Genomic DNA, 15,952 nt, shown 5'->3' with positions numbered 1-15,952 from the left:
ATGCTACAGTGAAAACATGCCCTTTGGCTAGGGATGGAAGGGTCCTTCAGAAGTACTTTTTCCTCTGAGACTCTCAGCACTGTTCATTATGTTGAAGGGTTACTTGCTAGTTCTGAATTTAGAGCCTCAGATATTCATGAGAGACTTTAACAGTGTGAGACTTTTTTTTTGTAACTGAATAGAAATCTGAAGCAATTAGGGCTTTAATTGTCCTGCCTCTTTGATCAGTAAATGTAAGAGCCAGCGAGAATGAGAGGCTTAGTAGTTGAGCAGGTAGTGCGTACGCTGGCCAGAGGGAATGGGGCTTTGCCTCAGGATAGGGATTGCAGGGCGCTAGTCGTGACTGACTGCCGCTGCTCTCCAAAACCCCATTCACCAGCCTGTTGCTCAGCTGCACCCTTGGAATTTACTCTCGATTTAAATTTCAGAGGTTTGGTTTGGGAACAATTTAATTTTATTTTCTTGCCAGTCTTCTGCGATACTTTTCCAAGCCCGTGTGAAGCTTACCAGCTTTCCCTGCCAGCCCTAGTGTATTTTGAGTCTTATGCAATCTGTGTTCTCCATCTGAAGAAATCCCAGCATTTCTGGGAGCAGAGTTTGGAACACACCTTTGACTGTAAAGATGGAGATGTTCCTCTGGTTGATGTGGGTTTTTTTTACCTCTGCTGTAATTTGTTTGTAACTTGTAATTTGTTGTAATTTGTAATTTGCAAAGATGAAGGAGCTGTTGTGCGGCATGCAAAGGAGCATCAGACTTAAATGATTTGTTGTGTCGTGAAAAGAAAACATGCCGTTCATGTTATTGTTCTAATCCCTCCCTTTCTGCTTATTCTCTTTGCCCCTTTTAGGTTTTATCCTGCTTAGTGCAGATAGCCTCTGTCCGCAGATCCCTCTTCAACAACGCGGAAAGAGCAAAGTTTTTATCTCATCTCGTTGATGGAGTTAAACGAATACTGGAAAACCCACAGGTGAGTATTTCAGATGCAGCCAGTGGAATTGTCTCTCTGCTTCCTCTGCATCAAGTTACTTCACCAAAAATACTTTCTCATGTACAGGTCCCACTTGCGGCACTGGGGGGAGAAGGGTGCAACATCTTGCTGCTCTTTTCCTTTTCCTACCCTTCCACTAGAAATACGTGCCACTTGTAGCTGACTGCCATGTGTTGCGAAGTAGTACTGTTTCTCAATTCTTCTCTTTTTCTCCTCTCAAGAGTTTGTCAGACCCAAATAACTACCATGAGTTCTGCCGATTGCTGGCCCGGCTGAAAAGCAATTACCAGCTGGGAGAGCTGGTGAAGGTGGAGAACTACCCTGAGGTCATCCGACTCATTGCCAACTTCACCGTGACCAGCCTGCAGGTGCCAAATGGTTTTCCTTACCCTCGATGGGTGTTTATGCCCCTTGTCTTCACTTGAAACAAAATTGTAACCCCCTTGTCTGTTCTTTGCCCTTTAATTCGCTGTATGCTATTTTTACCAAAAAACCCCTGCAGACTCTGTGACAGAATCCTGCGGTGTAGCATTGATTATTCTGTGAATTCCTGCTGAATGGAACAGGAGCAGTATGTGGGGGAAGGCAGGGTTGCTATGCCTCCAGAGCCTTTCCATGTCCTAGCAGGGGGGGGGAAAAAAACCCAAACTCGTTAAATAAGGGTTATTTTTAGAATTATGTATCACTTCACTATTAAAATGCAGTTGCGGGGATCGCTAGTAATATGACTATCGTGCCATATTCCCACTGAGTTTTCCACTGGGGTACAGCTTGTAACTACACCCCTGCACAGAATATGGTTAAAAAAAAAATTGTATAGCTTACATAATGCCTTTGTTAAACTTCAATATTTATCTGGAAATTGGCTTTAAACTGTACATTCTGCTTGGGGAGCTGTCTGCAGCACGCTCTGGTATGAGCTCGGCAGTAGCTTGGGACCAAAGGCTTTGGCTCAGCTACACAGCCTGGGAACGCAGGATTATCTTTCAGTCTTTACTGAATCCTGATAATGCCTGCTGAATACGGGTGGAACTGAAATTAATTGTTAAAATTGGCAACCACATCATTAAAGCTTTCAGGTGTTGCTGTATCTAGTGCTACCTGAGTCAAAATAATTGTGGGTAAAATAATCCAGGCCGTAACTCCCTAGTTTCCTTTCCTTTTCTGTCTCTTGGCTCCTGGTAGCACTGGGAGTTCGCGCCGAACAGCGTTCACTATCTCCTGAGCTTGTGGCAGCGGCTGGCTGCGTCGGTGCCCTATGTTAAAGCCACAGAGCCTCACATGCTTGAAACGTACACGCCAGAAGTCACAAAAGCTTACATCACATCCAGGCTGGAATCTGTGCACATCATATTGAGGTAAGGAAAGCGGAGGGATGGCAGCGCTTCTGCTTGTCGGCACCAGAGTAACGCAGAAGGCTCTAGTGTGTTTCTTTTCTGAGTTTTCTTTTAAAAATGGGCACGACTACAGGAAGTTCTGTGAGTCACCAAAGGATTTTGAAGGGAGGTGTGCCTAAATTACGTATTCTCTGTTATAAAAAAGAGAAATTTTTTTTTAAGCTGGGTTTTTTTAGACCTTGGTCAATCTCAAATGGCTGAGATTGATCTCAGGGGTCTCTGACGTGTTATGGGTGGAGTTCCATCTTACCTCACGACCTGCGTCTGCAGGATACCATTTACACTCTGAACTGCTGTTGTAGCAGAGAGGAATAAGTATGTGAAGTGTGAGTCACTTAATTTTTAGATCCCTGCTATATGATGGCACAAATTATACCTAAAAGTATCTTTGTTGTTTTCTTCCTTTGAGTGTAGGGGCAGCCTATAGGACTCTGTTGAGGTGCCTGAATTTGTGTGGGATGAATTCCACCTTGTGTGTGTTTGATGAAAACAAAAGGTCAAGTATAGAAGAATAATTGGTGAACGCCTCTCTTAAGGAGGACTGAGCAGCTTATCCCTTTTTAGGTATCTAGCAATGCGAGGGAGGAACAGCAGGTTTAGCTAGTTCTGGTGTTTGCAATAAACTTAGTGTTGAGGTTAGCGTATTTAGAGGGAAAGGCAACTAAAACATAGAGAAAGATGGAAAGCTTTGTTGTACAAATACAACCAGGGACCACCTTTCTGGCACTGCATGTTCTATTGAAAGACCTGGCTAAACTTTAAAGACTTTAGAAGAGCTTACTCATCCCAGGTCCTGACGGCCTTTCCACTTGAACCACTCCTATTCTTCTGATTTATTTAACAGTCAGGTGATTACGTCGCTCTGTGTGGCTCTCCATTGTGACAAAGAGTAAAGGCAGAGACTTGAGTCATTGGAATTGTGCCTAGGAAAGCATCCTCTACCTGATAGTTTAAACCATAACATAAGCTTATTTCTATCTCTGCATTTTAAGTTCTTTTCTAATCTGCTTTCTTGCTGCTTAGGGATGGTTTGGAGGATCCGCTGGATGACACTGGCCTTGTGCAACAGCAGCTGGATCAGCTATCCACCATTGGCCGGTGTGAGTATGAGAAGACCTGTGCTCTGCTTGTGCAGCTCTTCGACCAGTCAGCCCAGTCCTACCAGGAGCTGCTGCAGAGTGCCACCGCCAGCCCCATGGACGTTGCTGTACAAGAAGGTGAGCATGCTTGGACGACTGTGGCCTCTGAGCTTGCAGTAGGTTGCTCGTTCTCTAAAAGTACCGTTTCAGAAGCCTGCGTTCCTGGTGAAATTGTAAACAGGGAGGCAGATCTCACAAACGTTCCCTTGGAGAGGTGCCCGTATGGTGTAGAATATTTTTGGCTCTGGACAGATGCTCCCAACACACACAGCAGTGCTGGCTGAAGATAGTGCTGTCCTAGAACTGACTCCACTCCTTTTTTGGGGAAATGGAGTGCATCTCCTTGCCCAGTCTTTCAGAGACAAGTTATGAGGATGTTCCCCCACCCACAGGCGCTGCGCACTGCCTGTCCCATCCCTCTTCTGTCTGAGGCAGTGTATGCAGTGCTCATTTGAACCTCCCTGCTGGCCAAGTGGCAGAAATCTCCAGCTGGTGGTTGGTAATGAGTAACTGGGAGTGGGGTTTTCAGCTGGTGCCACTGGCTGAAGGAGGGCGTGTGTCCGCAGCGTTGGGTGGGTTCAGCGTGGAGGTTTTGTACTCGCACAGCTGGTTGGTTTAGGAATTGCTCAACACTGGCCATAAAGAAGCAGTTCCCTGGAGGTTCAGGTATAGCTGTGTTATGCCCCCTCTCTAATAATGTAGCTGGCTTCCCCTTTCGTGGGGAATTGGGTGTATCAGCACAAGTATGGAAACTTCCTCTTCCTTCTGAAACAGTATGGTCTGATCTAACATGGTAACCTTTTTCTTTAATTATTTTTTTTATTGGGGCAAAACTCCATGTGATGTTGACTTCTCCACCAGCCACGTGTACTTTGAAAGAATAAACAGGGCCTGCTGGCATCTGCATATGTTTAAATACATAGAGTACAGTTTTACAAGAAAGTGGCTTTCTGCAGTGGAACAGCTTTAAATAATGAACATCTTCCAGGCAGACCTGGCATTCTTATTTCTTTTCTAGTAGAGTCGTGCCTGTTCTCCACCAAATGGAAAACTGAGTAGTTTTGGGATAGGTGGACACTAAAGCAGAAAGATACTCCTTGTGAATCCTGTCTTTGCCAAAATAAAATGCAAATCTCCTCTGCTTCCTCCGTGTAATGTGTGACGTGCTCGGTTCTGATGTCCTCTGTTGGTTTCAGGGCGCCTGACGTGGCTCGTCTATATTATCGGGGCAGTGATTGGTGGTAGGGTCTCGTTCGCCAGCACGGATGAGCAGGATGCGATGGATGGCGAGTTGGTTTGTCGGTAGGGATGCTGACTGTTTTCTAGCTGCACTCTATTGAAGGCAACAAAAGAATCGCTGTCGTGAAGCTGCCACCATGTTCTTCCCCTCTTCTCACTGAAAAGAACAGTGTGGAATTGGCAGAAAGAAGAGATTGGCGGCACTGGCTAGAGCCAGTCAGCAAACTTCTGCTGTGGCTTGGCTAAACTGGGAAATCTGGGTTACAAGAAAGAGAATGAGAGGGGAAGAGCATGTAAGAGGGGAATTATGCCGGGCTTAAACGCATGCATTGCAGCAGAACGAAATCACGATGGTTCTTTGCTGGGGTGGGGGGAAAAGACTTTTCCCTACTAATAATCCAAGGTGGGTTTTGTCCGTAATATGCTGTGAATATTGTTTTTCTGTAGCTGTTGAAACTTGATAACATTGTCTACCACGTGCTGGATTTTCAGGATTGTAAATCCTCCCCAGCGCAAGCTTTATTTGATGGATGTGAGAACACGTAGCTTACTAGCCATGAACCACCTTGAGTCATGCTGAGTGCCTTCTGGTCCAGAGCCTAATTGCTCTGCTTGGAAGCTAGGGTAGGAAAAGGAGCTAAACCATGAATGTGTGGAAGCTGGCCTGTTGGTGAGCCGTGGCTAACGGATAACATCGAGCACTGGCTTCTCTGTAGCTGATGAGTTATTGAAGGAGAAATAATGAGACCCCGTATATATTTCAGCTATCGTTAGTGCCAGCAGATACGATACCTGTTCATAAAAGCCTATTTCTATTTTATCATCTTTCCCACTCTGCTTTGTGGCACTTACCAAAAAGACTATCATTGCTTATGTCCCCTCCCCCGTTCTGCTGCACGTGTTATCCACCCTAAAATCCCTCCAGCCCCTTCCTCGCCAGCAGGGTCTGCTCACTGAGCCCGTGCGCCGGTCACAGCATTGTTTCCGCAGGGCTCACAACAAAAGCCAAACTGAAGTGGGAGTGTCGTTTAGAGTCTGGCTCTTGTGAGGGCACCGGGTAGTGGTTTCACAGGTGGGTCTGAGAACGTGCTGCACCAGTCCTGGGTTAGTGCGCTAAAGCACCCGAAACTCACTTCTGCAGCAAATTAAACCCAAAGCCTCGCACCCTTGTTAGAAGGGATGTAGAAGCCTTAAAATGGCCTCGCGCGGAAGAGGAACGTGCCCTAGTCAGTGTTTTGTTCTCAGTTTTGTTAGTTCTTGACCCAAAATGACAGTGCCCACAGAAAGTAAAAAAAACACTGTAGCGCGCAGCCTGGAAACAGCGCCATGTGCCACAAATCCCTCCTTTCTCCCGGTGTCCATCAGCAAGGCATGTTTTTCCCACCTCTCCAGGGTGCTGCAGTTGATGAACCTGACGGACTCTCGTCTGGCGCAGGCTGGGAACGAGAAGCTGGAGCTTGCCATGCTGAGCTTCTTTGAGCAGTTCCGGAAGATCTATATTGGAGATCAGGTGCAGAAGTCTTCCAAGGTAATCAGTCCCCGTTGCTATGTCTCTTTGGTGATATGAAGCCCAGTAATAGCTTCTTTTTTTAAATTAAAGTGAGTGGCATTACGTGCTTTCTCTTCTTCATAGCTGAAACTATGAGACACCTGTCTGCTGGGTTTGCTAGATACAGGTCTGGTGTTAACATTGCAAACCCTGAGCTGTCTTTGAAATCCTGTGTTCTGTGTGCATCAGGAAGGAGCCAGTGACTGTGACAGTACCCTAGAACTTGAGACCTGGGTTCAGTTTTATCTGCCAGGTTTCTGCTGTGATTTTGAATGAGTCCCTTAAACCTATGTACCTGTGAAAGTGTGCGAGTCGCACCACCTCGTACACCCGTGAGGAGCCCGAGCTTAGCATCTGTGCTTGCTTCCTTGGCTCTAAAGCGAAGATAAATAGCCATTCTCTTCATCGCAAGGCAATTGTAGATGTACTGGACTTCAAATGCCTTGGTGCATCTTTAGAGATGCAAAATACCTTCTTTAAATAAAAAAAAAAGTAAAGACTGGGAATATCATGACTTTAGAACTAGATTCTCTTCCCTTCCAGTAACCTGTGACCTTCCTTCCCCACCTCACAGACTTGGGAGCAATGATGTGACAAGGAGCTTAGAGTTCCAGACAAATTCACTAAGAAACTGCATGTAGATGCAGGTGAAGGAGCACAGTTGTTACGTCCCCTTTCCCTAGGAAAAGCGAGTGCTCTGGCTTCTGTGTGCAGTGTCTGAACCTGCTATGGCTAGTGATAGAAAAGAGGTAGCAGCGATTTGGGCAACTGTTGGTCTGGATCAGATCACAAGCATTGTCTGACTGACCTGGGAAAGCCTAGAGCATACACCCTCCCAGGCATGTATGCCACAAAGGGAGAACAAGTGAAAAATGAGTAATCCTTGATCATTACTTGTTTTGGTGGCAGCTTTTAAATCGGTGTTGGTATTTTTCCCCTCCAGCTGTACCGCCGTCTTTCAGAGGTCCTGGGGTTGAATGATGAGACCATGGTCCTGAGCGTCTTCATAGGAAAAATGTAAGTGTTCCTGCTCGCAGGCATCGGAGATTCCAGGGTTTATTTGAAGATGTAACCAGGAAAACTGCAATATGAGGGAGTGTTGTTCAGCCTAAAGCTAGTAGCATCTGGCTACTCGAGAAAATTACAGCTTTTATCAGGGATTAAGTCACGCACAATATCCAGGATTGTTTTATCCACCGTGGATTCTAGCCTGGGCCATGGAGACACAAAAATAAGCCGTACGCCAGGATAATGGACTCTCTTTCCAGTGTCTGCTTAGTAAAACCAAAGTCAGAGAGGGGACAGCCTGAAGCACTCATGCCCTATCACTTGACTGTTGGCAATCACCAGCCACGAAAGCCCTCTGGGGAGGGGACGGCTCCTTTAGAGGTTTTCTTTGCAAATTGTGCTATTCAGTGCCAGAGTAGCGCAAGTCCTTTTCTTAAAACTCTTCCACCCTGGTAGGCACCCTCTTCGGCAGCTCTCCTCCGGACCAAACCTGTCGACTGGCTTTTTGTCATGTCTTTGCCAGCCTCCTTTAGCGTTTTGAACCAATTCAGTAGCTCCAATGCTGACGCCCAGTGCCGTGTGCCTGGTGACGTGCAGCCGCTAGCTCCCGCTCGACTTCTTTAGCATCGCCCCCATCTTTACGTGCATGGGGCCTTGCCTACCCTCGCGCGCCCAGGCTGCGCGTCGTCCCCAAGGGGTGAGATGGCTCTCCTGGAAGAAGCAAGGGCTACTAGAATTCTGCAGCTGACAGTGGATGGTGCAGGTGCAGAATTGCATACGTCTGCATGTAGTCACTGCCGCAGAATTCTCTTACCCTTGCTGCAGAAACCAGCCCTGGAGTGCCACAGAATTCCAAGGGCCTGGGTATGGGCCAGTGTAGCTTGGGACCCAAGTAGTGAAGATTATCTGAAGGATAATTTTCTAGTCAACCAAATGTAAGTACAGTAATTTTATACCAATATTTTGTGGCTTGTGATGTCTGTGGTTTCGGTGGAGGGTGGAGCTGATGATGTTGGGTGACTTTTGAACTGGAATAATCCGCCGCACAGCAAAGGGAAGCTGAGCAAACCCTTCTGATCCGTCCTTGTTGTCCTCTTCCCTAGCATCACCAACTTGAAGTACTGGGGTCGATGCGAGCCTATCACCTCCAAGACGCTGCAGCTGCTCAACGACCTCTCCATTGGATATCCTTTTCGGAAGAGCTGTTGGGTGCGCAGAACACTTAAACCTCACGATGGGGGAAGAGTGACCCAGATGCTCGGCTGGAACAGGAGCACTCTGCGTGTAACAGATTCCTGAATCGCTTCGTCTTTTGGGTAGGGAGAAGAGCAGAGAGCGAGTGCTTGGTCAACGTCTTATCTAGCTATTGAATTGCAGCGGATGGCTATAATGTAGTTATTTTCATTTTGGATCATAATTGCTTTGTAGCTTACTTCCGCAGTTAATTTGTTTACAGTCTGTCTTACGGTCATCTACTTGTTCTTCCTGACAGTAAATAAAAATGGCCACTGCAGGTCTCTACAGTAGAGATGTATGCAACTTGGTTGCTCTTGAAACAAATGGAAGAGAGGCTAGAACATATTGAATAATATAGACGTAAGTCCCCTTCCAGTTTTGCCCTGGAAAATGCTTTGCAAGCATTGCAAGAAGTTTTCTGCTGACTCTGCTGCTTCCTTAACACCCCCTTTACATACAGTAGTGTTAGAAAGCTGGTGAAACTGAGCGCCGTACAGTTCATGCTGAACAATCACACGGTAAGTCCTTTCACCTTCTGCTTTTCATCTCACAGCAAACTCCTCTGGCTGCCTTTGTGCAGCTGAGATAATCCCCTGATTTTAACACCTGGACACACTTTTGAAGTTCAGTTGTCTCCCAGATGCTTCCATCATCCTGGATGAGCCTCTAGAAAATGTGGTCTGAGTTCCACCTTTGTTCAACGCCTGCCCTTCAATTTTGAGGGGCTGTAATTATGGGATACCTTTCATCCCCAAAGGGTTAATGTGGAGGTCTCTTTACTCTCCACCGAAAGGCTGCCGTCTCCAGAGTGAAATGTGGGAGCCGGCTGACACCGCTGCGCACGCAGGCAGGCAGCGGCGAGCGCTGTTTCTGCAGTTTAACGCAAAATACAACAGCATTTCAATGCCCCGGCTCCCATTCTAAAAGTGCTGGTTTGGAAGAAGTGCCATCACTTGCAGCGGTCGGGGTAGCAGCCTTGTTCATCGGTCACTACGGGATGCTGCTCCCTGTGCAGATCTGGGATGCTGACTTGAAGTCAAAAAATGTTAGAATGAGCAACTAGAAGCCAGCAGCAAAGTATCAGATTTCTGACTCGCCTCTGGGAGCGTGTGGTCATTTGATACCCCGATGCTGTAGTGATAGAACTCCCAGCACCACATCCAGGAGGTTTGTGTTGACTGGTTGAACGAGGCGCTGTATTTCTTCAGCCAGGGGATGTTTTGCAGGCAGTGCCACGTCCTCTGTTTGGCCCAGAAGCTGCGTTCAGACCGCATTGTCTGGAGCTACTGTTTCTGTGGAGAAAGCGGGCAGAGTAACAGCGGGGTCTGCCTGCAGAGGGATGGTTTTCAGCAACCTTAATGCCTGAAGGGTCCCCATGAGTAAGGGGGGGGCAGATTGCACTCTGCTCTGGAGGCAAAACAAGACTTCCTTGTTCATCTGGTCCTGGGGAATTCCAAGATGAAAGATGATAGCTGGTATCTTTGCCAGCAGATAGGACACCGCTCCGGGGTGTGCAGGTGCGGTGCCTGTTGCCCTCTGGTGGCCTGTTCTCCGAGATGGCTGGCAGATGCGGGTAGCAAGACAACCGCGCAGCTCGCTGCGTCTCATCCTTGCGCAGGCTGAGAATTAGGGGAATGAGGGACCCTCAGCCCTTGATACAGGAGCCCATTCAAGGTGGTGGTTCCCCTTTAACCCGTCTATTCTCTTCCGTTTGCAGAGTGAGCACTTTTCCTTCCTGGGTATTAACAATCAGTCCAACCTGACTGACATGAGGTGTCGGACTACGTTCTACACTGCACTTGGGCGTCTTCTCATGGTGGATTTAGGTACTTGGGTCTTTTCCTGGGAACCAGAGTAAAATGGTGACTTTGTGGTTTGGATGCTGGGCCCTGCTGTTTAGGGAGCTGTAAATTCCTGAAGGAAAGAATGCTGGAATGGGAGAAGCCAAATGGGATAAGAAAAAAGGAGGGGAAAGAAGCTCAAGAGTGGATTTGAAGCCATGTTGCTGGCTACAGGTGCACAGCGCCAAGGCTGGGGCTAAAATTTTCTCTCATAATATTCCAAATGTTTTCCAATATTTCCAATATTCCAAATATGCCACCATGAGGTGGCAGGATTTGTTGGAAGTCTCTTCTGTACGTTCGATACTGGCAGTGATAGATCACCTGTCTGGAAACCTGTGGTGTCTCTGCCTCTAGCTCCGTGGGTGAGCAACGTCTGAATGTCTAGCACAGGCAGTACTGCAGGGCGCGGGGATGCGCAGTCTATTTCCTCCTGATTTCTTGGGTTTGTTTTTCTTTCAGGAGAAGATGAGGATCAGTATGAGCAGTTCATGCTTCCCCTCACAGCTGCCTTTGAGACTGTGGCACAGATGTTCAGCACAAATACTTTCAATGAACAAGAGGCAAAAGTAAGTTGGGCAGCACCTTCCCTGTTCTCCATGCTCTCCCTACTCTTTCCTTTAGGAGCTTTGACGTTTTCAGTTCAGAGAGACAGGAGAGAACAAGTAACTCCTGCAGAGTGCGAGCCTTTCTGCCCTCTGAATGAGACAAGTATATGCGGGAGCGATAGGTGCTTTTCAGTCCAGGGAAAGTGGTGGTGTCCCTGTATTCCTTGGGGTCTAGGTGCGGTTCATAACTGAAGCGGTGAGCCTCATCAGCCAGCTTTCCTTCTGCTGGGAGTGAAATACCCCAGTACTGTCAGTTCACTGGATGAAATTAAAGAGGGCTTCTGGCACTGAAGAGAACTGTGTAACCTGGGATTGGCATCCAGCACAGAAAGGCTGTGTTGCTGTTGGGATGAGAGGAAGCGAAGTGGCTCTGGGCTGGTGGAGCCAGGGAGGGAGAGATCTGTACGTGTGTTATGTTTTAACATGTCTTTTCTTTTGCAATACAGAGAACTTTGGTTGGTTTGGTGAGAGACTTAAGGGGAATAGCCTTTGCCTTCAATGCCAAGACCAGTTTCATGATGCTGTTTGAGTGGATGTATCCTTCTATTGCCCTAAAACTTGAGTCATCCTGTCTGTCAGAGGGGAGAACTCTGGCTGACTGCATCCAAATGCCCTGTTTTCCCTGCTAAATCCTGACAGGGGTTTCTCTTCACTTTTTGGTACTCAGTGTCCTGTCTCTAAGCCCTAAAATAGATGTGACTTTGTCTGCAACCAAGTCAACCTAGAAGTCTGCTCAAAGCTGAACTGTTGGGGTTTTTCCGACTGGACCTAAAGAGGTTTGACCTGTAAAGCACAAAAGCCTTTAATGGGATGCTTGTTGTCTCAGCAGCAACAAAAGCTTTCCTCTTGCTCGCTAAAGCCAACAGCAGTGGGTATCTTTGTCCTCTTGTGAGAGCATAGCTGCTCAAAGGGCACGGTATCTGGGCTCCCGAGTCCTCTTTGGCTGGTAAAGGTCAGCTGTCTGTTGCAGTGACCAACCTTTGTATTTGTCTTCCCTGCCATTGAAAACCTTTTTGGTTCTGGTTTGTCCTAGTACAAGGAGCGTGTATGCAGCTCCCTCAGCGGGCTTAAGTGGGGGTGGTTCTTGTTAATCACTTTTTCTGTGGTAAAGCAGACCCCAGCAAGAAGCATCTGTTTTAACCTTGCTAAGTGAACAGCTTTGCAAGGTTTGGGTGCAGTATGCGAAATAGGCCTTTTTGGTAGAAATTGTGACCTTTTTCTCTTCATGCAAATCAACCAGGTTCCTTAGCTTTCACCTTGCAGCTACCCATCATACATGCCAATCCTACAGCGGGCAATTGAACTCTGGTACCATGACCCAGCCTGCACTACACCTGTCCTCAAACTGATGGCCGAGTTGGTACATAATAGGTATGAACCTCCAGCATCTGAAAGCTGGCAGGGATTTGTGTCTGTCTGCTGTTTCAGCCTTCATATGGGTGTTGGTGCCCGGTTGCGTTTTGTCTACTTCAGTCTATGCCATAAAGGCTGCCGAGGGGTCGGGGGGAAGCTGGCACTGTTTCAGTAGGGAAGAGAATCTGATATCAGCCATGTCATGACTCAGACCAAGAGACATGATCGATAAGCACTGAATTTGTTCAGCGTCTGCTTCCAAGGACAGCGCTATAAGATGGAGGCAGGCAACTCACGTTAATTTTTAAAACCTGTGTTTAAAATGAGCGTTGTTCTCTCTGGCAGCCAGATGACCACTTCTGCTTTAGAGCATCAGCTCTTTTTTGCCAGCAGAGAGGTACCTCTGATGCTATTCAGATAATTCAGAAGCTGTCTGATCTGGCAGTGGGAGGTTGCCAAGATGTTGCTCTGGCTTACAGCCAGCTGAACGCAACCCCGTAGGAAGGGACCGTTGTTACAGCCGAGTGGAAGGGACACAAGGTTCAGGCACAGTCATTTGAGAGCTGACTCTCTGTACTGTCAGACTGTTTGCCACATCCGAGCGGCATCTTTGCAGTAGGACAATCCTTACTGGAATACGTCCACTCATTTATTTCAGAGGTGAACTGGAAAACTCGCTGCGCTTCAATTGTAAGATCTATTCACTGGGGGGGGAGGCGGGGGGATAAAAATGCCAAGCTCTGAATTCTTGGTCACGTTATGAATAGGAGCTAGTCAGCCTGCCCTACAATGCCGCTTCCAAGATGTTCGCTGTGTTTGTGTACAGCAGCCTAGTGACTATTGCCAAGACAGGATCTCCAGCCTCGATCTTGTAATATTCCTAACAACTGTGAAATATAGGCCCTTTCTTCTGCAACAGCAGAGCTTGTCTGTCCCTAAGTGGCTGCGTCCTGTCTGGCTTTGGTAATGAACCGCAGGAGTTTCTACCAGACCAGGGTGTTTTGTTGAACTCTGGGGAGCAGCCCTGGGAGGAGGGTGCCCTGGTGTGCCACAGCACATGGAGATGCTGGAGTACCAGCTTTGTTTCTACTCCCAGGTATTTTTGAGCTCCAATTCATTCCCTCTCTCTCCGTTAGATCCCAACGGCTGCAGTTTGATGTGTCCTCACCGAATGGCATCCTGCTTTTCCGAGAAACGAGTAAAATGATAACTACGTATGGTGAGTATCCAGCAGGTGGGATCCGGGCAGCCTCGGTCTGCCCTTGACTCCTCCGCTCGCTTGGGGAGCGAGGGCTGGGGCACTTGCCAGCTCAGAGAGCGAGCCCGGGCTGGGAAGCAGTGCCAAATTGTTTGCTGAAGGCATGCTTAGATACAGGGAGATGCTTCTGCTTGGAGCGCAGGGTAGGCAGGCAAGCAGAAGGGGCAGGGTGTTTGCCATGCAAATTGAGGAGGAAAATGACAGCAAGGAGCAGGAGCCCAGCTGAGCCCCTTGTGAGCGTACGAGGTGACATGGGCAACCCTGTGAAGCAAGCGAAGAGCAATCCTGTCCTTATGCTGTGCTGCTTCCACAGCAAAATTACATGCAGCTATGTTCTCCCGTGGTTCCTAGTAGAGCCACACTTTTAACTTGTAACGGGTTCCTTAACCCTGGGCTGGGAAGTCTTTGGTGCTGGTGGCTGACTTCTCAGTCACTCCTTATGGCTCTACTTCTTGTTTTTCCTGCACCCTGGGGGAGAAAGGGTTTGGATGTTGTTGCTGAAATACTGAGTCCGCTTCTGTACTCACGCAGGAAATCGTATCCTAACGCTTGGGGAGGTCCCAAAGGATCAAGTCTATGCCTTGAAGCTCAAGGGGATTTCCATCTGCTTCTCTATGCTGAAGGCAGCACTGAGCGGGAGCTACGTCAACTTTGGGGTCTTCCGTCTGTACGGGGATGATGCGCTGGACAACGCCTTGCAAACTTTTATCAAGCTTCTGCTTTCCATCCCTCACAGTGACCTTCTGGTAAGCTGACACCTGTGATTAGCAGTGTAAACACATGGCTAGGGAAGACAGGGTTGGAAGATTATACAGTAAAGGAATACTTTAATCACAGAGACGGGTGAACTTGTGCCACTTCCTGGAACCCCAGCTATAGGCACAGGCCAGCAGGAAATTACAGTTCCTGGAACGTGCAGCGGCAGGTCCTGCGTGAAGGCTGTAACCCCACCACCCAAGGCCCCGCCGGGCAGCCCCGCTGCTCAGCTCTGCACCGGGGTGCGCTCCAAGTCTCAGCAGAGCAATTACCAGAATAATTCCTCCTCTATCTGAAAAACACTTCCTGCGAGTGAAGGATTGCGTTGCCTGTGGGCAGAGATCTCGATGCATCAGCAGTTACAGTGCAACCTGCTTGCTGAAGACATCCTCCTAGAGAGTCTTGCTCCTATCCAGACCTCGTATACGGGAATCCATTCTGTTGCAGAGCTTTGAGACCCTATCAGCATGGTCCTGCTTGGCAAAATACTGAGGAGAGGGGGCGGCATATATTCCTCCCAAATCTTATCTCTCATTACCATCGCAGGACCTGAAAAGAAGCCGTTGCCATGTCTCTGACTGCATTCAGCACGTTCTTGATTTAACATACTGGTGGCCAAACCATTGCTTTTGAGATATTCAACAAAAATGTGGCTGCTCTGCAGGCTCCCAGCAGAGTCCCTCCTAAGTCTGGGGGCTGCAGCGGGGTCTGTGGCACTGACTCCAGCACAGGCTGCTGAGCCCAGCACCGCGCGCGTTGATTTTCATGTGATCTGGCACTCTGCGTGGACACCTGGAGAGCCCTTCCTATCTCTGCATCTCCAGCGCTGGCATTACTCAGCTAACACTCCCCGTTTAGAAAAGAGCGAAGTAGTGGGGAAAGATGGTTTGATATAACAGCGTTGGGAACCTGCTGGGCCATCATTGCTGGAGCCTGTTTGAGAGGCTCTTGGTGGGGGGGAACGAGGGAGAAATATGTTGGCCCATAAATTATGCTGTGAGATAGGTTGGTTTGATCTCTTTCCAGGAGATTCAGTAAGCAGTTTTCAGGTAATTAATGAATGGGTTGTGCCTATCAGAAAGCCATAACTGATGGTTACAGGCTAGCCATGAGGCCCTGAACGTCTTTCTCTCTTCCTTTCTCTGCAGGATTATCCCAAGCTCAGCCAGTCATACTATTCCTTGCTGGAAGTTCTAACCCAGGACCACATGAACTTTATAGCCAGCCTGGAGCCTCATGTAATCATGTATATTCTCTCTTCCATTTCAGAAGGCCTCACTGCACTAGGTAACTACTTCTGCTCTCTCTTGTGCTCTTCGGGCTTTGATCTGGAAGCGGGTGAAGATTCTCTTTGCTTCGAATGCATGGTATTCCAGGCTAATGGATAAATTAAGCCATACCTTGTGAATGGATGGGGGAGTTTCGCCTCTGTTAAAGCTGGGACATTAGAGATAGCGAGTATGTCAGTGAGGAGGTTGCTGACCCATTTAGGGTTAGGTGGTTCTTGCTTGCAAAGACCCTAAAAGGACCCAGATAAATGGTGGTGATTGCCTGGGAGCCTGCCCAGGTGCATCCGAGC

General features: G+C 48.0%; 1 protein-coding gene across 1 annotated transcript in view; it reads left to right on the top strand.

Moving 5' to 3' along the window:
• Window positions 1–15,952, top strand: part of XPO7 (exportin 7) — a 49,791-nt gene that overhangs the window by 29,478 nt on the left and 4,361 nt on the right. Inside the window, exons 9-24 of the mRNA XM_064472752.1 lie at window positions 849–968; window positions 1,211–1,357; window positions 2,175–2,347; window positions 3,410–3,603; window positions 4,722–4,827; window positions 6,157–6,292; window positions 7,257–7,330; window positions 8,425–8,496; window positions 9,003–9,075; window positions 10,275–10,383; window positions 10,861–10,967; window positions 11,453–11,541; window positions 12,270–12,377; window positions 13,496–13,578; window positions 14,149–14,363; window positions 15,522–15,660. Coding sequence (XP_064328822.1) covers window positions 849–968; window positions 1,211–1,357; window positions 2,175–2,347; window positions 3,410–3,603; window positions 4,722–4,827; window positions 6,157–6,292; window positions 7,257–7,330; window positions 8,425–8,496; window positions 9,003–9,075; window positions 10,275–10,383; window positions 10,861–10,967; window positions 11,453–11,541; window positions 12,270–12,377; window positions 13,496–13,578; window positions 14,149–14,363; window positions 15,522–15,660 — 1,945 coding nt within the window. The remainder of the gene's footprint in view (window positions 1–848; window positions 969–1,210; window positions 1,358–2,174; window positions 2,348–3,409; window positions 3,604–4,721; window positions 4,828–6,156; window positions 6,293–7,256; window positions 7,331–8,424; window positions 8,497–9,002; window positions 9,076–10,274; window positions 10,384–10,860; window positions 10,968–11,452; window positions 11,542–12,269; window positions 12,378–13,495; window positions 13,579–14,148; window positions 14,364–15,521; window positions 15,661–15,952) is intronic.

This window comes from Phalacrocorax carbo, chromosome 24 (genome assembly GCF_963921805.1).
Source record: "Phalacrocorax carbo chromosome 24, bPhaCar2.1, whole genome shotgun sequence".
In the NCBI taxonomy this organism is placed as follows: Eukaryota; Metazoa; Chordata; class Aves; order Suliformes; family Phalacrocoracidae; genus Phalacrocorax; species Phalacrocorax carbo.
Note: the sequence above shows the minus strand (reverse complement) of the source record. Positions and strands in the feature narration are given on the sequence as shown.